General features: G+C 50.9%; 1 protein-coding gene across 6 annotated transcripts in view; it reads right to left on the reverse strand.

Moving 5' to 3' along the window:
- The window catches only part of Txnrd2 (thioredoxin reductase 2), an 89,591-nt gene that overhangs the window by 14,235 nt on the left and 51,275 nt on the right, over window positions 1–24,081 (reverse strand). For all 6 annotated transcript variants that reach the window (XM_036195427.1, XM_036195426.1, XM_036195425.1 and 3 more), the window contains 4 exons: window positions 21,431–21,501; window positions 10,300–10,319; window positions 9,461–9,552; window positions 7,899–8,073 (listed from right to left, as the gene is read on the reverse strand). In XM_036195427.1, coding sequence (XP_036051320.1) covers window positions 7,899–8,073; window positions 9,461–9,552; window positions 10,300–10,319; window positions 21,431–21,501 — 358 coding nt within the window. The remainder of the gene's footprint in view (window positions 1–7,898; window positions 8,074–9,460; window positions 9,553–10,299; window positions 10,320–21,430; window positions 21,502–24,081) is intronic.

Genomic DNA, 24,081 nt, shown 5'->3' on the forward strand with positions numbered 1-24,081 from the left:
GCCCATGAGATGAGGGAAAAATTCTGTGGTAGGGGCCCATGGCTCAATCCTTGGGTGTCTTCTCTGGCTGCTGAGTCCAGCTTGCTGTGCCCACTGCCTCCTGGTAATTGTACTGGAACTGGAGTGGCCAGGGGACAAACTGGTAGCCTGCTCTACAAAGGACACACTACGTCATGATCTCTCCTACATATATCCTGTGAGGCCAAGAGCATCTCTTCGTGCTCCTTGTGGTAACTATGGTAACTATTGATCCTTGCAGATACCAAGGAAGTTCTCTACCACGGTCATTATGGATATAAAGATACAGTAAAAAGATGCTTAAGACTGAGATACATTCTGATAAATGTGTCACTGAGTGGTTTGACCCTGTGTGAAGATAGAGTATTCTTACACCCAGGTGCTCTAGCCTACCTTACCTGTGTGGCCCACACGTGTGCAACTGCATACAACACTCACTACACTGAGCGCTACAGGCAACTGAAGCACAGACCTGTTTATTTCAACAGGTTTATTTCCATACACATGGTCACGGCATTACAACAGCCTTGGAGCCACTGTGCCATAGGAGGCTTTGTTAGCGCTGGGATAACCTTCCAGGTTCAGATACACAATGCACACATCTGAAAGTAGTGCCAGGAGAGAAGGTAGGGGAGGAACTAAGTACCTGTCATGGTCTATTGCAAAGCCAAGATTTCCTAGGACATGTTGTATATATACATTTGGGAAGTGCAGGGACATGTGAGCCAAGTCTGTGGTGTGAGGAACACACTGGATAGAGGAGCAGACAGTGTGGCAAAGAACTTGGCTAGTGTGTGGCAAATGCTTCTGGAAGGGATGGTAGAAGAAGTGGGGGAAGGGCCAGGATTGGCAGCCATGGCTACACCGAGGCCTTGAAAACGGTTATTAGTACGGCCCAGAGGTCAGAAAGCCTGCCTCTCCCTAGGCATCCTATATTGTGGGACCATTCCCTGAAACTGAGGCAAACCCTACAGCCAGGACACAGACCACAGGGAACAGGGTGGGCCCTGTGACCTCAGACATAGTGTCACAGCTCCCTCAAGCTATGCTCTCTCGCTTGGGATCAGAGCTGGGTCCAATCTCCCTCCTGGCACTGAAGGCCCATCAGAGATGTAGGCACCTCCTGAGCTCAGGTCTCAAACCCATGGAAAGTAGAAAACAGGTGCCAGGTAGCACCCCAGGGCTCCTCCACCTAAGCAGGTGGCTCTAGGCACTCTAGACCCAGTGACACATTCACAAAGTGAGAAGCAAGGTGCCAGCCAACATGCTGAGCAGTGTCCCCAGCAAACACTGTGCTCAGGCCATGCTGGAAGGCAGCCACGTTTGTCAGTGTGCACTGTGCTCAGTACCTCTCCAGAACCTGCTGCACCAGGGCCAGTTAGTTCAGTCAGTTTCTGTGGCTTCATCCCCCAGCCTCAGCTCTAGGGCAAGTGTAGTGGTGGCAACATGCTCCTGAACAGGAAGACATTGGTGTCTCACCGCTGACCCTCGGAGGAAGGGAAGCTGGACTGGAGGACAAGGCTTCCAGCTTGTAGCAAGTAGCTGTTTTTGTTTGTTTGTTTAGACTCTGGCCTTGGCACAGCACCTCTCCTGCTGTTTTAATTTGCATTTCTCTGGTGACTAATGCAATGGTTTTCTGCCTACTATTTATTAATGGCATTTCTTTTGCAAACTGCCAATCCCTGACTTTGCCTGTTGCCTTTCTTGCCTTATAAGAGCTTCACATGTGACTGATACATGGTGCTCTACCATTTCTTCTACAATGAAGGCATTCAAACACAAGTTCAAATGCACAATTTTCCTCTCCTCCGAGTAAATGTAGACATAGGCCCCGAGTATGTGTGTGCTGAGCACTGTGCTGAGAATCTCTGGCTGTCACTTCCACAGCACACCACCACCACCACCACCACCACCACCACCACCCACACACACACACACACACAAACACACACACACCTCCAAAAGCCTGCTGTTGTCCCTCCTGAATAGTTGACCCTTCCCCAGGAGGTGGCTAGAGAGGGCAGCAGGCCTACTGAATAATAATGCAGCCATCAGCCATTACCACCTATCTGCTGGATACAGGGGTGTGCAGGCATCAGCCATTACCACCTATCTGCTGGATACAGGGGTGTGCAGGCAGAAGGCAACAAGCAGCACCCTGCGCCTCTCTGATCCACGCTAGTTAAACGAGCATGCCCTCCAATTTCATGCCTGCCTACAGCACATGTTCCCACCAGGGAAGGGTAATCCGTGAAATGAGGTGAGATTTAAGTGCCAGCAGGAACAGGGAGGGTGAGTGAAGGGCTGTGATCCAAACTAATATGGCCACACCAGGTGGCATGGAGTTGGACAGAGAAGTACACACTGTGGCCTTGGGACAGTCTGAGGCCCACAAAGGCCTGTATGGAGAGCCTAGGCAACTGTCCCGTGAAGCCCACAGTGCTGCTCCAATGCAGTGAGCCTGGTAATTGCTTGCCTGTTCCATTGAGGCTGTTTTGTTTTTAAATTGCTTTTCACCTTCTTATCTGTGTTCATGTGTTCTTTTGTAGGCAGGGTTTCATGTAAACCATGCTAGTCTCTGGCTCACTCTGTAGCTGAGGATGATCTTAAACTGATCCTCCCACCTGCCTCCCCAGTGCTGGCATTACAGGTATGTGCCTGTTGATACCCAGTTTCTATGAAGCTGAGGACTCAATCCAACTGAGTTACATCCCTAGCCTTCTTTGACTCTTTTTTGGGGAGGAATATGGGGGAGTAAGGTCTTACTCTGTAGCCCAGGCTGGCTCCAAACTCCTGATCTAGCCCATGCTCCCCTTGGAATCGTGGCAATCCTTCTGTCTCAGAGAACAAGGTTTACAGGTGAGCGCCACCAGGCCAGCTCCCTTCTTTGTTTAGTCATTTACTTAGTCCTGAGAATTGAACCCAGGACCTCCAGCCTGTTAAATATGTCTACTGCTAAACCCCAACCTCTGCTTCCCTTCCCTCTCCATCCTTCTCTTTTTCTATTATGGCCCTGACTCAATATACCTTAGGCCCACCTACAGCTGTGAGGGTCCCAGGAACACTTGAACACCTGTGAGACCCACAGTGAGACTACAGGCTCCTCTTCAGAGTCTTAGCTTAGCACTCAGTCCCGGGGACCAAGCCACCTCTCAAAACCTCCAGGCAGCCCAAAGCTGCGCCTCCTCTTTTGCTGAGCTCAGAACATTCCTAGTGATAAATGTCCACCCTGTGGAGCTTGATTCTGTTAGTTCTACCCTTTCCCCTGCTGCAGGACTGTCGGTCATGTGGACATGTCATTTGCATATACACAAATAGGTAGTCCTGGGTGTGAACAGAGAGCCACACTATATAGCTCATCCTGGGCTGAGGTTGGCCTCCAAACACTGGGTGTCCCTACAGCCTCCCTGGTTGTGGACCAGGTGCACATGTCAGGTGGATGACCAGTACAGCCTCCACATGGGGTCAGACAGAAGCTGGGAAGTCTAGCTCCAATGCCTAATAGCCAGACTGCCTGGCTGCTCGCACACCATCTCAGAGGCTCAGACCTGGACTTCACCCAGGCACACCATGATGACAATGAAAACAATATACTAGGTTCTCCAAGATGAAGCCTGAACAGGAAGAAATGGCTTGGCAGCCTGGGGTAAGCATCAGGAGAATCCCTCCCCCAGGTCTCACCTGTCACTCCACCTCTCTAGGCAGGTTCCTCAGACTGTTGTCCCCAGCTCTTAAGGTAATAGGGACTATGTAAGTGCGGCAAGGCCCCTGTTCCACAGACTGGGAAGGAGTCCATGTGACCCAGGAACGAATGTGCCACAGCCTTGTCACCCTTCCTGGGCAGGAACAGAGAACTGCCTGGATGTGCTCTGGCAGCCTAGGGGCAAAGGTCAATCTCTACTCAGTTTCCCCAGGCTGTTCTCCAGAGACTCCATAAGTCTTCCTTAAAACCAAATCTCAGCTCGGCTCAAGGACAGCCAGGCCTCAGGAAGGCATCTGTTGGGGCTGTCCTGGGCCAGCTCCCCAGACAGCGCCAATTCAGGCCACAACTGGTTAACTCCTGGCTAGGCAGAGCAGATCCCGCCTGCCTGGACTGCAGGCTGACTGTCTTCACTCAGCGCTGTAATCGGCACATCTGCAGACAGGAAATCCTCCGCGCTGAGGTTCCCAGTCTATTATCTGAGACACCTGGTGTGGGCGGGTGATTCAGAGACAAACAATGAGGGGCCCCTGCACAGCAATTAACTGCTTTAACTGCTAATATGTTTAATCCACCACTGGAGATCAAGGCCGTGTGGAGAAAAAGGCTGACTGCCCCTCTCGGCTTCCAGGATGCACCACCACTGTGCTGTGGCTGCAGCCTCACGTTCTCACCGACTATAGAAAACTGGTCGGGTATAGGGTGCTGGGGCCTCTCCTGGCCATGGGTGTCGTGGGGGCCTGGAAGAGCATCCATCCCTTTATTAAATGTCCCTCAAAGCCTGGCATGTTGGACACATTACCAGCTGCTTGGATGGGAAGCACGATCCACAGAGATGTCTGAGGTACCAGCTCTGCAGCCCTGTATTTTGTTTTAACCTCCTGGGGTGCATCACCTTATAGCAAGCAGGAATAATGCTTCCTTAAAGGCTTATCGGTGTGAGCTGCAGAAAAAAGTCCCAGTTGTTCAAGTGGGAAGTGGCTCCTGAATGTTTACAAAACCTGGCTCAGATGGGGATGGTGAAGTCAGCACATGCCCGTGTGCCAGCCCCACCACCCAGAAGGCGTGCCAGAAACCACTGCCGCCACTGCCACAGCCCTGGGGAAGCAGGGTCAGAGGCCAAGGACTTCGAAAAGCTTCCACCCCCAGCATCAATCACTCCAGCAGCGTGTCTGGGGGATTCTCTTTTTGAAAACAACAAAAAAAGTAGAACAGGCTCCCAGCAAGGGAGGGACGGAGCTCTGCCTGAGGAGGAGCCCTGGAAGCCAGGGGACCCAGGCTTTGCAAAGGCACAGACCCTGCAGCATCAGGCCGCACAGTTGAGTGGCAAGAGTGGGCACAGTGACATGCTCTGGTGGCTTAGGGCTTGGGAGACTAAAGCAGGAGCACTGCCCAGTTCAGACTACATTATGAGATCAAATCAGCCTGGACTGTGTAGTGAGGCCCTGTCTCAAAAACAAATCAAACAATCAAAAACAATAAAGGCAGCACAGGGTTCCCCTGTGCCCAAGGTGAGGTACAGAGAAGTGGGGCGGGGTGAGAAAAGAGCTGTCTCCTCACCACTTACAATACACCGGACCCTCTGGGCTCTAGGAGGTCACCTACTCTTTTGTACTGTTCATAACGAGCTTATTTAAAGATTATTTTTTATGATGAGACCAAGAGCGTACTCTCTGGTGACTGGTCAGCTTTTGCTAGGGCAATGCTGTATTCGTGCTGGGGCATTCAGATCCACATTTACACCCCTCTTCTGTGTGATCTGAACCATTGGTCCATCTCCTCTGGATTCAACCTCATTTTTTATTTCTATTGAAGAATTCAGAAACAAGTTCATCTCCAGAAGCATATTGCTCTGTGATGCAGCCCTGTTCCTTAGAAAGCCATTCTGGGGCCTATTTTGCCTTGGACAGCCCCTCTGGCACACCTGAAGACCACCTGCTCATTGGGATGGAGCAAAAGGAGGTTTCAGAGGGTGATCTGGTTTCTGAGCCCTGCCTGGCTCACATCAAGCAGACTCCAGAGAGCCAGATAATCTGGGGCAAAGCCCTAAGAAAAGTTTCCATTGACCCAGGTATTCCCTGTGTCAATGTGTAAGTTCATGAGGAAGCCAGGAAAACTAGAAGCCCAAACCAGAAGGTACTCACACTAAGGTGGGCAGGGATGTTCATGTGGGGACGTGGTGTGCATATATGATCCCATTCACCATGACCTGTGTGCTGGTCTCCCAGTAGGCTTGTGACAGGAGTAGCATCTTGGATCTCTGTTCTCACCATTGGCCTCCGGCTGAGCCTCCACAACCCTCATCACATAGACCCAGGCCCTGTAAGTATTCCACTGGCTACACCTTCCTTCTCCCTAACAAAGTCAGCAGCAGCTAGGTATGTACAGCCTCACCTGCTAGGCCTTTATCCCCATGACAAACTGGGCCTCCCATCCACGGAAAGGGATGAGAGCAAGTGAAAGCAATACACACTGCCAGGATGGGACCTGGGCCTGGGACACACTAGGCAAGCCTCTGTTAATGAACCACATCCTCTGGCCTGTATCCACAGAGCTGGCTTGTGGACATTTGTGTTCACTGCACTAGTACTGACAATCACCAAAGGTGAAGGCAGCCTGCATGTCCATTAACAGATGGATGGGTAAACAAAATGGTTCAGCCTTAAAGAGGAAGGAAATTATGACACATGGTAGCTAGCACATGGATAAACCTTGAGGACATTATGATAAGTGACTTGGGCCAGGAACAAAAAAATAAATGCAGTATGAGTCCATTTATAAGTTCCTGGAGTCATCAAGTTACGGTAGAAAGTGCAGTGGAGGGTGCCAGGCAGGAGGGCGGGAGGAAGCTAATGTGCAGTAAAAAGTGGCTCTGGAGTGGGGTAATGCTCTGATGGCGGTGATGGCTCACAGTGGTGTGAATGCCCTTAACGCCACAGAGCTGAGTACCAAATAATTAAAACAGAACGCTTATGTTATATGTATGACTGCCATTTTTAAAACTTAAAAACACATCACTGTGTGTTCCTGTGAAAACACATGTATATGCAGGTATGCACGTGTATATGTGCATATGTGTGAAGGCCAGATGTTAACCTCAGGTGTCATTCCCCAGGGCTGTCCTCCTTGTATTATGGAGACATGTTGGCACTTACTCAACAGGCTAGGCTGCCTATCCAGCAAGCCCCAGGGGTCCACCTGCTTCTACTTCCCCAGCTCTCCCTCCCCAGCTCTCCCTCCCCAGCTCTGGAATTACCAAGTAGGCTCCACCAAACCCAGCTTTTTTTTTTTTTTCCCGAGACAGGGTTTCTCTGTGTAGTTTTGTGCCTTTCCTGGAACTCGCTTTGGAGACCAGGCTGGCCTCAAACTCACAGAGATCCACCTGCCTCTGCCTCCTGAGTGCTGGGATTAAAGGCATGTGCCACCACCGCCCGGCTCAAACCCAGCTTTTTACTTCAGGTGCTGGGCAACCAACTCATGCTGCAGCACTGACCGACTGACGGACTCCGCAGTCCTCTATGGATCACTTCCCTCCTCCCCCAACATATCATTTCTATGAGAAAAACAACTGGCTTAAATCAGAGATGGATGACAGTGTATGCCTATAATCCTAGTACTTGAAGATAAGTTCAAGCTCATCCTTGGCTACACATGTAGCTTGAGGTTATCCTGGGCTATGTGAGACACTGCCTCAAAGTGAGCAAACAATAACAACAACATCTAGCTTGAAATTATGTTATAAAGCAAACATCTAATTCATTCAAGATAGATCTATTAAGGTTTAAGCCCTATAGGAAATCTCTAGGATTTACACTGAAGCCTTAAAAACAATCTATGAAGGAAGGGGTGTGGAAGGCCTCACAACACCTTTCCCGAATGGTGATGCCTGGTGACACCACCAAATCTCTTCTTTGGTTTGCATTTCCAGAACAGCACATGGCAATGAAAAAAGAAACAGAGGAACAGTGTGTTTGGGACAGCCTGGTTAGGCACTGTGCCTGCAGGCTTTCGCAGTGGCCTGCAAGGTGTACCAGGCAGTGGCCATCCTGCTTGGGAGCCAGCAGAGTGGGGAACCTGGAGGTGCAGGGAAAGAAGGTAAAGACCCCTGTTCCAAGGGAATTTGGTTCTGCTGGTTTCCTTGAGGTAGAGACAGCATATGTGTGGCTCTCTGCTTCCTTACCTATGGCCCACAGGACAGTATCAAAGGTGCCTGTGTCTTCTTTGCCAGAGGCCTGGTCCTTCCAGGTGACCTGCAGTTGGCCAGTTGGGAGTTTTTTGATGAGGGAGGGGACACAGCCTTTCAGGAATCGGGTACCATGAGATTCCATGTGGTCTGTGACCAACGATGACATTTGCTGCAAAGCACAAGAAGATACCTTAGGACAGGTCACTACTGGCAATAAGCACTAAGAGAGCCCCTAGCCTTCCACCTTGCTCCTGAATGCCTGGTAAGGCCACAACAGGGTTCTGCCCAGAGAAGAAGATGGGGTACCCACCACCCACCTCTGGGTCCCCTTGTTCTATGATTCTGGAGGCCAGGTCGGGAAGCCAAGTTACCTCCTGGCTCCCAGTTACCAGATTCTGAGACCACTTCAGCCTCTTCTTTCGGTCATGGGATCTCTGGCCTTCCACTCCCCACCCAGTCCCCACTGGGGGGTCACCCACATCCCCTCACTGCCCTCAGGAAGGTGGGGGAGCTGACCGCAGGAAAGTGGTGCAGGCCCAGGCTGGGAGTTGGTGAGGGTGTTGTAATCACCTCCCTGCCCACAGGGCCCCATGTATCACCAGGCCTAGCTGCAGCAGAGCCCAGTTCATATGCAACTCTGTAAGCCAACACAGAGACTAGACACTGCTGCCTGGGGGTTACATAAACAATCACTATTTAAATCCTGGGACATCTACCTAGGTGAGGTGCTTCATGCTGGCCCACTTATATGAGGAGCCCTTCATATCAGGGAGCATATCTCAATTTGTCCCAAAAAAAGGAACTGACTCATTAGCTGCTAAACAGTTTACATGCCACCAGATGCCTGATGGACGTAGACGTGCAAGTCTCTAAGGGGAACTATGGGGCCTGCTCAGTGCCCAGCAGGCACTACCACCTAGCCTGAGAGTCCAGCGCTCTTCCTGCAGACCCCTTTACCTCTGGCCTCCTCTATGTCTGCAGCCTGGCTGCTGCCAACATCTCCCCTGGCGGCAGGACACCGACAGCCCCCAATGTTGTGTCCCTGTAGAGGGGCTTGGCATGCACACCCTCAGCTGTGGTGGCACAGCTTTAGGATGAAGCCACACACACAGTTGCATGGGAAGGTGTTTGTGGGGTAGGATGATGGAAGAAGGGGTCATGAGACTGTGGACCCAGTTCATCCCATGTTCAGCTGACTTTGCCCTGGCTTCTGTAATCAAAGTTTAACATGAGCGAGGACTGGATTGTCTTTGGTAGAGGACATAAAATATTTGGCATCTCAATTTTGAATCTTAATGGGTGACTTATTTTGGGGGATGGGGCTTGAAATACTGCCCAGGCTGGCCTCCACTCTTGGACTCCGATGATCCTCCTGCCTCAGACTCTCAAGTGCCAGGACACCTGGCTTTTAAGGAACTGTTTCTAAATATTCAGGCCTCTCCCCTAGGCCACACCTGCACCTGCTTGGGGCAAGGTAAGGTAGACAAAAAAAAAAGGGGGGGTGGCTTCATGGGAGGGGCAGATCCCAGGTGGGAGTAGGGGCTCCTGGGCACTACCTGGTCAAAGCCTCGGAGAGGGATGCTGCGCATCATGACTGTGGTATCCAGTCCAATCCCTGTGAGGAAGCCAGCACACTCTAGGGCCACATCTTCAGCAGCAGGCTAAGGAACACTAACTGATGGTGAGTTAGGGAGCAGAGGGGCAATAGAGCCTGGACCCTGCTCCACCAGCCCAGGACCCCTGTCCCTGCTCAGCACCACAAGGGGCCTTTGCTGAAAGCTTCAGAGAGCCCCGGGCCCTGGGTCTCAAGTGCAGCCCAAGCTTCAAGCTCTCCCAACAGCACCCACAGGTTAGAGAGGTTTATGTCTCCATGGCCTTCCATCTGGCTCTGCTATTTAGTCTCAGCCTCCAGGAGAGAGGGTGGAGATTCAATGGAGAGCTGTTGGCCAGACCTAAGAGCGAAGAGCCTTGTGGGTAGAGCCACAGAGCACTCCCTGTGGCCTGTGCTCCTATGCCCAGCCTTGGGGCTTTTGTCTTCCCCTTTACATCCTGTCCTGACCCTAAGCACCCCAGGGCTCCCCTCTTGACCCTTCCTGATCTGACTGCTTCTCCTGCAGGGATGAGGTCAGATCAGGGCTGCTCTCAAGGGAGATGCTCATCACAGCCATGTGACTGCCTTGCAGCCCTCTCCAGCTGCCCTAGCCGACTCAGTGTGAGCTCAGGAAGTGGTAGCCTTTAAAGGTCAGCCTCAAGCAGTTCCCTGGGCCCAGACCCCCAACCCTAACAGGTCCAGCTGAATCCCCACACAAGAGAACACAGTATCTCCTGGGAGGGAAATGGAAAGGGGCCAAGCATCATTCCTAAGGATGGCCATCTGCACTTTGGCAAAGGATACAACTGGCTCCAACCACCAACCTGCAGAAGAAACCAGGAAAGAGCACACTAAGTACCAGCAGGGTCACATGCTGTTGCTCCAAGGCTGGGACAAAGATGGGCCCTGTAGCCTTCCTGCCAGGTACTCATAAGCCAATGACAGCTGAGGCTGACTATTCAAACAGGTGTGCCAAGGTATAGAACCCGCTTCCTAAAGGCTACAGCTATGAAATACAACACCGCAAACAGTGCTATTGAACCAGCAAACTGCCTGGTAGTAAAGGGTGTGGTCAGTGGCAAGTGACCCCTGGCCTGTGGAAAGCATAGGCAGCACCAGGCACCGGTGGCCACGTGAGAGATGTCCCTCTTCTACTCCTCAGAACCTCTTGAGCCAGGATAGAAGCAAGGATGACCTGGTAGGACACAAGAGGGTCAGACTGGGGAGAAGGCGTATGGCAAGCAGCTTCTGTGAACAGAGCCCAGGCCTGTCTGTCAACCTAACCGCATGTGGGCCCAGGACCAAGATATCTCCCCCCTTCTCTCTCTCTGTCTCTCTGTCTCTGTCTCTCTGTCTCTCTCTCTCTCTCTCTCTCTGTCTCTCTGTCTCTCTCTCTCTCTGTCTCTCTCTCTCTCTCTCTCTCTCTCTCACACACACACACACACACACACACACCTGCACATACAGGGACATGCAAACATGAAAAGTCCTTTGCATGCACATACACACTGTAAACACACTAGCATAGACAAATGCTCACACACACCTGTCCACATCCTCTCATATACATACCCAGGCATAAACACACAGGCACATATATGCACACTCATGTAAAAGGGCTGAGGAAACAAGGCTTGCCAGCCAGGGCGGCTGCATGTGGGTGGGCTCGTCAGATCACCCCTTCAGTCTTTGAACAAGAGCAGGTGATGTAAGGATGGATAAGCCTGATGTCAGTACTAATCCTGGCAAGTACTAATGATATAATTCCATTTCAAAAAGCGGCGGATCCCTTGGAATACTTGTGCAGGTGCCCTGCGGGAACCATCTGGCATGCGGCTTCTGCACAGGAGCTGGGACAGAACCACACTGACTGGCTCAGTACAAGGTGGCCCCAGCTGGCCATACAATCCCACTCAGGATGTGATGAATTTGGACAGGGGATCCTGGGATCCCATGCAGGCCAGCAGAACAGAGGTGCTTTCCAGGCCCCCAATGAACTGACAATGCCCAAGAAACATACACAGGATGCAAGTGTGCATCTGTCTGCCTGCAAACGCCCACACAGGAGAGACTCTTTCCAAAGTATACAACCCAACGCTTTTTGGATTTGATGTATACAGTGAGACATCTGAGCCATTTAAGATATGGAACCCGAAGTTACTTTAGAAGCAAACAGCAAACAGAACTAGCCTGCTGTGGTCATGCTGCCTCACCTGGAGGACAGATGGTAAGTCTGTGGGTATCCAACAAGCAGCAACTTTGCTCTCAGCTCCCTGATGAGCATGCACTTCCCAGTCCCCGCCTCCCAGCAAGCTGTGGAGACCCAGCCTGGTAGGGCAACACCAGTGTAGCCTTCTGTTGGTGACTGGGTCTCTCTACTTATCTCAAGCTCCCTTCAGACTCTCCCCAGGCCAGCTTAGTCCCCGACACCCATTCCTAGGCCCTCCTACCACATTGCTGAACATGGAGCAAGTCTCCAGAACCTGATTCTTCTGTTTCTGTAGTTCATGTGTGCCTCCCAGCCTCCCACAAAGCAGGCTGGGTGTAGGAGACAGGTGGGCGGGCAGCCAGGGATCACCATCTGCTCCCACAGAGCCCCAGGAGCACTGTGGACCTCCTTCTGAGGTGGCCCCACAACAGAAGGTGGGGAACCACTTCTCAAGTGCCCCCAGCCCTCAGGCCACCAACTCCAAATTGCCAACTCTAAAGCACACACAGGGAAGACAGACACCCACAGGCAGGCACATTCCTGCGGGTGGGGGAGTCTTGAGTGTGTGCACTGAAATCTACAAAAGCTCACATCTTGCTTGAATGGACAGTGACCTTGGGCCATTTATTTTATGAGCCAGGATGATAGTTAGCATTGGTTTACTCCACCTCTCCCTCTAACTGACCAATTAATGGGAATGTTCATTTCTTGAAAGATGAACAAAAGAAGTCAGAGGACTGAAGTTCTAGGAATGGCCTGCATGCCTGCAATCCCAGCGCTTGTGAAGTGGAGGTAGGCAGACCGTGAACTCGAAGCCATCTCAAGCTACATAGAGTTTGAAGCCAGCCTGGACCCTTGAAAAAAGAAGAGGGAGAGGAGGGGGAAGAGGAGGAGGGGGAGGAGGAGGGGGAGGAGGAGGGGAGGAGGAGGAGGGGAGGAGGAGGGGAGGAGGAGGTGGGGGAGGAGGAGGGGAGGAGGAGGTGGGGGAGGAGGAGGGGAGAAGAAGGAGGGGGAGGAGGAGGGGAGGAGGAGGGGGGGGAGGAGGGAGAGAGGGAGGAAGGGGAGGAGACTGGAACAAAAGCCAAGACAAAACATGAAGCTTCCAGATTGGAGACAGTTCCTAGAGGCTGGCAGCTGTAGACTGGTTTCTATTGGCCATACTCACTCAGGACCAGCTGCAAAGGCACAGTGACCAGTGTAGCTACCCGGGCACAGGGGACAGTGGTGCTGGCAGTCTGGAGGAAGGCCTGGGAGCCTGAGAGTTAACACTGTATTTAAAGACCCTGAGGCCAGATCTCTGTCTGCTCAACCAGAAGTCACCATCCTATACCCTGGTAGCCTTGAACCCAATCTATGTGTGAGTGTGTGAGTGTGTGTGTGTGTGTGTGTGTGTGTGTGTGTGTGTGTGTGTGTGGTGATCTCTGTGCCTTTTAGTGTGCCAACACTCTCCATGGATGCATGACTACCATGAGATTAGTCTAATCACAGGGTAGCTTGCTTGTCAGAACTGAAAGCCAGGAGGAAGCAGAAACAAGGGCATTAACACAGACCTGTGAAGCTAGGCTTACAGGGTGTTCAGTCTGCCTCTCAGCCGGCAGGACCCTAATCCTCTCTCCGGGAGGCACACCCACACAAGGGACAGTCTCACAGGAGCACCTGGCTCCTTGGTAGTACTACCAGTCCAGGAAGTGCCAGTCACAGCCGCAGAGCCACAGACACTCCAGGAAAGCAGCTCCAGAGAGGAGAAACCACAAATCCTCCATCCTAGTGGAGCTGGCTCCAGATTTGCCTGGACCTGCCAGCACCACCCAACCCTCTGGGGTCTGCCCTTGGGCCAGCCCTGAGTAGCGGGAGCTGCCCAAGGTCCTGGCCCCACACAGGCCAACAAGCAGAAAAGCTGAGAATCAGGTCTCAGGCTGACAGCTGCTCTTGCTTCTGCCTCACCAGAGTATCACATGAAATAGACAGAAACTGGGCACAAAATGAGAATATTATGAAGCCATGGCTCTAAGTGGCTATTCTAAGATAAAATGTACCTTTCTAACTCCTGTGTGCTTAGCATGGGAGAAAAATGGCCACAGAACCTTGGGCAGCTTCCCGACTTAATGAGGGTCAGACCAAAGCTACTTCCAGACCAACTTGGATGGTGGCATTAAATTGGCCCATTACAAGGATTCTCTAGTCTGGCATGCTGACACACACCTATAGTCATAGCACTCAGGAAAGGGAGGTGGGGCTGTCATGAAGGTGAGGCTGGCTTGGGCTACAGTAGGCTCCAGCCTAGCCTGCACTAGAGACCCTGTCTCATAAGGCAAAACACTCTGCTTCATAGTGCCCAGAGACAGAAGCCTCAGGTTGGCACGGGCACACGGGAGTGGACAGTTATGGGCTGGCCTCAGCCACCACCATTTCTAGGGCCAGTGTGGTATGTAGCCAGGATGGTTTGAATGGGTCTAACAGCAGAGGCCCCTAATCTCTGTAAGCCTTTTGGGGACCAAAAGCGGTGTGAAGGGACAGCAGGAACAAAGCAGGTTGTGACTGTTACCTGGAAACAGCAGCTCAGCTCCTGGGGCTCAGGCCCAGTGTCAGAGAAGCTGCAGAGGCAGCTGCTCGCTCACTGTGGCCTCCTCACTGTCCTGAGTGTGTCAGCTCAGGACCAGAGACTGAGCCTAGCAACTCAACCACTGATCAGCCTGCAGGAGGTCAAGGGGGTGTGGAAGAGTGACCGTGGGACCCTCTTTCATGGTTTGGGTATCTAGAAATACAGAAAAGAGGGGTCAGGAGTGCTAGGCCAGGTCAGTTGGGGGTCAGGCTTGAGATTCTGTGGGGCACAGAGGCTCTCTGGAGGTCTGGGCATGCAGGAGACAGTCTGAGCTGCAGGGTTAGAGGCAGGGCCAGCTCTTGTCACTCCCTTAACCCCACACACTGGCCCCATGATCTATGAGTGAACCCCAATGGCAAGTCCTGCAGCCCTAAAGCAGGGATAAGGAGCAAGCTCACTTTTCTCACCTCACATCCTCCCACTGTAGGCCTTGCTAGATCAGAGGGGCAGTTTTTCCACAAGGGATCAGCTACCTTCCACACTCTCAGCGTCCTCACTGGCAGTGGGTGCCTGTCCACAGTGGCCACTGTCTCACCACTACTCTTCCCTGTATTGTGCCCTCTCTACCCACTCCTCCCTTCTCCATGCAATGGGAAAGACAACCAGGCCCAGCACACACTGGTGGCTAGGTGGCCAAGGCGGGGCCAGCTTGCAGTCCTAGCCTGGGCCTCATACTGCCCAGCCTCTGCCCCTCTAAGACAGGACAAGGAGTCTGAGACCACCTCTGCCAGCTCAGGTGTTCTTTCTATGAAGTTGCTAACACGTGGGCTCTAGCCAGGTGCTCCATCTACTACAGCTGACAGGTGTGACCCTGCTTGGCCAGCACCCAGCTGCTGGGTAAAGGTTGTCACTTAACCATGTCTCCTATGGATAGGGCTCAGACATAAGCGCTCCATCTCTGCCATCTGCCAGCCCTGGGGTCTCTGAGACTGAGATGTCATCCAAGGAGGAAAGGGGCTCCTCACTCGATGCCCAGGGGCAAAGGCAGTGGGAGGTAATCCTGGAAGCCCAGACAGCGATAGTTGCCATGCTGAGCTCACCTCACCTCATGGGTAACTAGCGGCGTTAGTCACCATGCCCCACATACATGAACTAGAAATAAATCCTGGCTGCTGCCTGGGCCCAAGTAGACAGAAGGAAGGAGAGCTCTGAAAGTCTGCTGATCCCACCAAGGTTCTGGGGCTAAGACCATGTGGTCCCCTCAGCAACTGTCAGCCAGCGGACAGTGGTGCCATGCGCCCTTGGCTGCTGACCTGGCCTCCTGGATGAGCTGTGTCAGAGTGTCACCGGGCTCTGGGAGGCACCCTGGGGCCACAGGGACAGCCCTGGGATCCATATTAATTTCAGCTCCATTTTAAAGGCGAGTTAAAATAAACACAGGGAATATTTATAAGGCAAATAAATCTAGCAGAAACAGCCCCTCCAAGTGTGAGCGGGGCCTCCCCCTCTGCCCCAGCCCAAGCTGATAAAATACAGAAATGCTACTGTAGACCCTCCAGGCTTATTTTGACTGCACGGAGGAATGTAACATGTAAACACTGCCTCCCCTGCTGCACTGTTACAACTTGCATTAACAGCCTGGACAAAGCCGCATTTTCACAGAAGCATCGTACAGGGATATATCTCCAGCTTAATTTTTTTAAAAAAAAAAAACCATTTCCTCACATAAATCATGTTCAGAACTAAACGGGTGACTGATGCACCACAAACACTTTTTTTTTTTAAACAATAACATACCTAGATTCCATCTACATGAAGGAGCTTAAAAAAAAAAAAAAAAACCCAAAAAACTCTAAATGTTTTTTTTCTGAAGAAAATAAATACTGCAGTTTTGTTCCTGACTAAACTATCTGAGGGCCATATCTTTTCAGCTGAGCCAGCTGCCCCAGCACACAGTCACAGCAGAGAGGTCTCACTTCTGGGCTACCAGGGTTAGGGTTGAAGGGTGGTTTCTTGCTGGGCTGCACTACATGTATAGCATTAGGTCGACTTCCCAGAAATGGGCCTGACCAGAACTCAGAAAAAGCAGGCTGACCTTTAGAGACAGGCCAGAACAATGGCCTGAGCCCAGAAAGGGGGCCTCAGACTAGAGTAGAGATGGACAGGCTGGCTTCCAGGGTCTCTGCAGCTCCAGTGCAATTCATGCTGTTCATGTTCATGTGGGTCCAGCACAAAGCATTATGGGAAGACTGGAGAGTAAGAGCCACCCAAAGAAGTCAGGGTGAAGGAAACAGAGGGAGTGAAGCCGGCTTAGTGTCGATGCCCAGCAGCAGCATTGCTTGCAGACAGGCAAGGGGACCCAGTCAGCCACAGGCACCACAGCAGCCCTGCTCCACAGGCCACGGTCAGCCCCAGGCACCACAGCAGTCCTGCTCCACAGGCCATGGTCAGCCCCAGGCACCATAGCAGTCCTGCTCCACAGGCCACAGTCAGCCCCAGGCACCGCAGCAGCCCACTCCACAGGCCACGGTCAGCCCCAGGCACCACGGCAGCCCTGCTCCACAGGCCACGGTCAGCCACAGGCACCACGGCAGCCCTGCTCCACAGGCCACGGTCAGCCATAGGCACCACAGCAGCCCATTCCACAGGCCACGGTCAGCCATAGGCACCACAGCAGCCCACTCCACAGGCCACGGTCAGCCACAGGCACCACAGCAGCCCAGCTCCACAGGCCATGGTCAACCACAGGCACCACAGCAGCCCAGCTCCACAGGCCACGGTCAAACACAGGCACCACAGCAGCCCAGCTCCACAGGCCACAGTCAGCCACAGGCACCGAAGCAGCCCTGCTCCACAGGCCATGGTCAACCACAGGCACTGCAGCAGCCCAGCTCCACAGGCCACGGCCAGCCATAGGCACCACAGCAGTCCATTCCACAGGCCACAAACAACCAGCAGGCACCATAGTAGCCCAGCTCCACAGGCCATGGTCAACCACAGGTTCCACAGCAGTCCTGCTCCACAGGCCACAGTCAGCCACAGGCACCGAAGCAGCCCTGCTCCACAGGCCATGGTCAACCACAGGCACTGCAGCAGCTCAGCTCCACAGGCCACGGCCAGCCATAGGCACCACAGCAGCCCATTCCACAGGCCACAAACAACCAGCAGGCACCATAGTAGCCCAGCTCCACAGGCCATGGTCAATCACAGGTACCACAGCAGCCCAGCTTCACAGGCCATGGTCAGCCACAGGCACCGCAGCAGCCCAGCTCCACAGACAAACACAACTAGGCCCAAGACATAAAAGAACATCCAGGCAGAGGTGACTAAAAACCAAACCAAACTAAAAACCAAGCTGGGGTGGGGCAGAATCTTCTGAACATGTAATTAATCTAAAAGCCATTAAGAACAAAGAGAGATTTAGGTTACATTGTACATCTATAAGTTATGAAGAATCTTTATGGTATACAACACAGGGCCATCTCTGATATTTGAACTATCTGGAAGATAAGGAAGAGATGGGGGGGCAGCCAGATACAAGGCCAAGGTCCACAAGGGTAACCCACACACGGACACTGAACCTCAGAAGAGGCTGCTATACATGAAAAGATGACCCATGGAATCAGAGTGTGTTCAGCCTAGCAGACAGTCAAAGCTAGAGGAGCAGACAGGGGCTGGAGCTCAGCAGGACAGTGTTCTGGGTACAAAGCCCTAGGAAGTCCAGATCCCCCACACCTAGAAATAATTATGGCATAAAAGAAAATGATAATCGTTCTGACATAAAAATTAAAACCTTGGGTGGGAGTGCCGACCACTGGTGGAGCATTTGGCTAGGATGTGTAAGGACTGCATTTGAGGTCCAGCACTGCAAAAGGGAAAAAAGAATAAGAATTTGAGAGATGGGGTAATGCGCTACACACTTGGCAAGCCAAGGCAGGAGAATCACAAGTTTGAGGTCACCCTGGGCTGTGTAATGAGTTCCAGACCAGCTGGATCACAAGGTGACACTGTCTCAAAAACCTAACTAAATGCATAAATGTTCAAAAAAGGCAGGAGACAAAAGGCAGGGGCTACAGGGATGGCTGTGTGGTTTAAAGAACTTTCTGCTCTTGCAGAGGACTCAGGTTTGACCCCTAGCTCCCACAGGGTGGCTTATAATCACCCCTAACTCCAGTTCCAGGGGATCTGATGTCCCTGTCTAACTTCCATGGACCAGGCATGTATGTGCTATACATACATACATACAAGCACTCACATACGTAAAATAAATATTTACTATAATTTACTTTTACTTCGCGTTCATTGGTTTTGGCCTGCATATGTGTCTGTATGAGGGTGTCAGAAGCCCTAGAACTGGAGTTACAGACTGGTGTGAGCTGCTATGTGGGTGCTGGAAACCGAACCCAGGTCCACTGGAAGAGCAGCCAGTGCTCCAACTACTGAATCATCTCCCCAGCCTCTAATTTTTAAAATAATCATAATTTTAAAAAGACAAAGGGCAAATCACAGTTTGGTAATCCAGCAGGATCATCATGAACCAGTATGAACTTGGCCTTCGTGTGAGGGAGGGGATTCAGACAGCAATGGTTGTAGTCACACATGGGATTCTGTGTCTTACAGGGATGCAGACAATGCCGTGTTACGGGGATGAGGGAAGCACGCAGCAGACATAAGGGAAGGAGTCAGCTAGCCTGTCAGCAAAGGGTGCTGGCCTGGGACCCAGCTACTCTGCTTCCAGGAAAGACTTTCTTACAGGTGTATATAAACTGTCTAAGATCACTGTTGGTCAGATGTGCAGGTCAGCCACACTGGACCCTGGCGTACCACCAGTGTGAACACCACCAGTGGGAACCCCACCAGTGGGAACACCACCAGTGTGAACACAACCAGTGTGAATACCACCAGTGGGAACACCACCACTGGGAACACCACCAGTGGGAACACCACCAGTGGGAACACCACCACTGGGAACACCACCAGTGGGAACATCACCAGTGTGAACACCACCAGTGTTCATACCACCACTGGGAATACCACCAGTGTTCATACCACCACTGGGAATACCACCAGTGTTCATACCACCACTGGGAATACCACCAGTGTGAACACCACTAGTGTAAACACCACCAGTGTTCACACCACCACTGGGAATACTACCAGTGTGAACACCACCAGTGAGAATACCACCACTGGGAACCCCACCAGTGGGGACACCACCAGTGGGAACACCATCAGTGTGAACACCACCAGTGTTCACACCACCACTGGGAATACCACCAGTGTGAACACCACCAGTGAGAATACCACCACTGGGAACCCCACCAGCGGGGACACCACCAGTGGGAACACCAACACTGGGAACACCAACACTGGGAATACCACCACTGGGAACACCATCACTAGTGGGAGCACCATCACCACCGGGAACACCCCCAACTGGAACAGTGTTGAGCTATTGAAGGTAGTCTGATAAGCACACCAAGCCAACAATTCCACTGCCGCATATATGCTCAACACAGTGAAAAGCAGGACTCAGATAGACGTCCATGTACCACCTTCACAGCAATGCAGTTCACACTGCCTGTCCAAGGATGAGTAGATCAACAAAAGGTGAGATGCTGGTGCAGGATGACCAGCTATAAAGGAGGAGGAAGGGTCAGATAGGAGCCTGATGATCTGTGCATGTACGCATGTACACACACACACACACACAATAAATAAAGTTGGGGATTTTTATTTGTTTGTTTAAGGAAGAAGCAGCCAGGCATGATGAAGCATGCCTGTAACTCCAGAACCCAGTTTGTATAGACTGGAGGACCCTTGCCTACATTATGAGTTCAAAGCCAGAATCGGACTATGAGCCCCTGTCTCGAAAGAAAGAAGCTGGGCCAGTGAGACAGCTCAGCAGGTAGAGTGCTATCAACATGATCTTGACCTCTGGAACCCACAGGTAGAAGAAAATCGCCTCCTGTAAGCTGTCCTCTGACCTCCATGTGCACACACTGGCATGTGTGCAACCACACTAAACAGCTAAACAAAGAGTGTGGGCCTGATGAAGCGGCTCGGTGGGTGAAAGGGTTTAATCTGAAGAACCCACACAAAGGAGGAAGAGACAACCAAATCCCAGACTACCCTCTGACTTCCACATGTGCACTGTGGCATGCATGTGCACGCCCCCCCCACATAAACACACACTACAAACATACACAAACACATACACACATACCACAAACATACCTACATGTAATAATAAACAAGCTTTTATTTATTGATTAATTGATAGGATCTTGACAGCTAGGTGGTGGTGGTGCACCCCTTTAATCCACTCGAGAGGCAGAGACAGGCGGATCTCTGAGCTCGAGGCCAGCCTGGACTACAGAGTTCCAGGACAGACAGGGCCACACAGAGACTGTCTGCAAACGACGACAAGAACGAGTTTGGAGCTGGGCGACAGCTTCAAAGGCAGAGCACTTGCCTGGTGTTAGTGAAGCCCTAGGTTCAATCCCAAGCACCAGGTTTAGGGGTAGGATTTGTACTCACTGAAATAAGTCCAGGGCACACATACATGTCACCTCCTCATACCTGAGTAGATGCTCCAACATGCGCACAATATACGCCTGCATACACGCACATATTTATATGCATACATATGTGTACATGTGCATACATACTCACGTGCACACACACTCGTGCGCCTGCCACCACTGGGGTACTTTTTTCCATTAGTATTTGCTAGAAAAGGCACAAGCTTGGCAAGGAACAGTTATCATCCAAGCCTCTGTCGCCCTCTCGTGGCCAGCCTGGTCCCTGCAAGCAAGAAGACTGCACCACACTGCATCCAGCTTGGGGCAGGCTAGTGCATTTGCACATGTGCTTTGCACACACTGCTCTCACCTTCACACCTGGCCATAGCTTGGAGCATAATTAATGCACAAAGCAGACAGGAGAGATGACCAAGAGGGACCCAGTGGGAATCTGCTGCACCATGGGCTCAAGGGAACACTTGCTCCATATGACAGCTGACTGGCTCTCTGTAACACTCATATTATCACCTTCAAGACAGTCATGGGACATAGGGCACCAGCAGCCCTGCAAAGGGGTCTTCCCTTCTTTTAGACAATGATCCTGTGGCTCCAGTAGGAGCAGAAAGCAGGCACACCAGCACAGCATACCCCAGGACTTACGTTTTCCCGGGGGATTCCTTCAGCCAGAATATATCATCACTTGTGATTCCATATTCCAGGGCTCCTTTGATCTAGGGAGGAAGAGAGGATTCACGTGACAAGACTGCCCTTGGCATGTCCCCAGGGCTTATGAAAAAGCCACCCCCATTCTACAGAAACAACTCAATCCCATGAGCTCCCTTGTCTTATATCCATGTCTTCAGGTTGTGTCTTTGTGGGGGATGGGAGGTGACTCCATGCACACTTCCCCAAGCATGCACCTTTATTGAGGAAGGCAGGAGCAGTGGCTCCATCCTATTCACATCGATACAGATCCAAGACATAGGCCTGCAGACTGCAGTATAGACAAGGATCCCACAGGCATGCAGACTGCAGTATAGACAAGGATCCCACAGGCCTGCAGACTGCAGTATAGACAAGGATCCCACAGGCATGCAGACTGCAGTATAGACAAGGATCCCACAGGCCTGCAGACTGCAGTATAGACAAGGATCCCACAGGCGTGCAGACTGCAGTATAGACAAGGATCCCACAGGCCTGCAGACTGCAGTATAGACAAGGATCCCACAGGTGTGCAGACTGCAGTACAGACAAGGATCCCACAGGCATGCAGACTGCAGTATAGACAAGGATCCCACAGGCATGCAGACTGCAGTATAGACAAGGATCCCACAGGCATGCAGACTGCAGTATAGACAAGGATCCCACAGGCGTGCAGACTGCAGTACAGACAAGGATCCCACAGGCCTGCAGAGATTTCACAGTTCCCAGTTTTAAAGGAAACCTCTGTAGTCCCTAGCTGACACTAAGCTGTTAAGTAGACCCCAGTGGCCACACATGACAAAAAAGAAATGCTTCACAAAACTGGCTCTGAGGAGTCACCCCAGCATTGACAAAATCCTGATAGTGGTTACCACATAAGTTACTTGAAATAGTCTGCTTTCACCAAAAGACCTGAACTATGTGAAGGGATCAGAAACTGACTTCCAGATACAGCTACAGGGAGCAAATGCAGTGTGGCCTCTGGAAAACAAGCTAAGTCGTCTCTCAAAAGGATAAATCGAATGATCATGTGATCTAACTTCCACTGTTTTGGTTTGGCTTTGGTTTTGGATTTTTGACACAGGGTTTCTCTGTGTACCAGTGCCCTGGCTGTCCTGGAACTCACTCTGTTGACCAGGCTAGCCTTGAACTCACTCACTCTGGGATTAAAGGCGTGTGCCACTACCACCCAGCTCTAACTTCTATTCTTAATAAATACCCAAGAGAAGTGAAAACAAACTCCATAAAAAACCTTTTACATGGATGCTCATAGCACATCATGGATCATAATAGCTAAAAAGAGGAAGCAACTGAGATATTCACTAATGGACCAGCATATAAACAAAAGCTGGATCTGCATAAAATGAAATATTATTCAGCATTAAAAAAAGGAGAAGCTGACACATCTATGAGTAAACACTGAGCATATACACTGGTGAAGTGAGCTGTCAATAATATAAAATACCTTGGGGTAACTAAGCAAGTGAAGGACCTGTATGATAAGAACTTTAAGTCTCTAAAGAAAGAAACTGAAGAAGATATCAGAAAATGGAAAGATCTCCCATGCTCATGGATAGGCAGGATTAACATAGTAAAAATGGCAATCTTACCAAAAGCAATCTATAGATTCAATGCAATCCCCATCCAAATCCCAACACAATTCTTCACAGACGTGGAAAGAACAATACTTAACTTCATATGGAAAAACAAAAAACCCAGGATAGCTAAAAGAATCCTTTACAATAAAGCAACCTCTGGAGGCATCACGATCCCTGACTTCAAGCTCTACTATAGAGCTATAGCAATAAAAACAGCTTGATATTGGCATAAAAACTGACATGTGGACCAATGGAATCGAATTGAAGACCCTGACATTAATCCATGCACATATGAACACCTGATTTTTGACAAAGAAGCCAAGACTACACAATGGGAAAAAGAAAGTATCTTCAACAAATGGTGCTGGCATAACTGGACATCAACATATAGAAGATTGCAAATAGATCCATGCTCAAAACTTAAGTCCAAGTGGATCAAAGACCTCAACATAAATCCAGTTACACTAAACTTAATAGAAGAGAAAGTAGGAAGTAGTCTAGAATGCATTGGCACTGGAGACCACTTTCTAAATACAATACCAACAGCACAGACACAGAGCACAACAATTAATAAATGGGACCTCTTGAAACTGAGCTTTTGCAGGGCAAAAGACATGGCCAATAAGACAAAAAGACAGCCTACAGAATGGGGAAAGACTTTCACCAACCCCACATCTGACATAGGATTGATCTCCAAAGTATATAAAGAATGCAAGAAACTAGACATCAAAATACAACAACCCAATTAAAAAATGGGCTACAGAGCTAAACAGAGAATTCTCAAAAGAAGAATATCAAATGGTGCTATGGGCCACAGGAAAATATTATAAGAACTCAGCTGGTTATGGCAAAAACACTACCTGAAGGGATCAAGGAATTCCTCCAGAGGAAGCCAAATTCCAAGGAGCTTTGGGTGTTACTTGGCTTGTTATGTATCAGCTGTCTTCTGTTATGAAAATCATGTGTGCCTTCATAGTTTTCCCATTGATTTTTCCCTAAGAAGTGCTAACA

The sequence above is a fragment of the Onychomys torridus genome, chromosome 8, assembly GCF_903995425.1.
Source record: "Onychomys torridus chromosome 8, mOncTor1.1, whole genome shotgun sequence".
Lineage (NCBI taxonomy): Eukaryota > Metazoa > Chordata > Mammalia > Rodentia > Cricetidae > Onychomys > Onychomys torridus.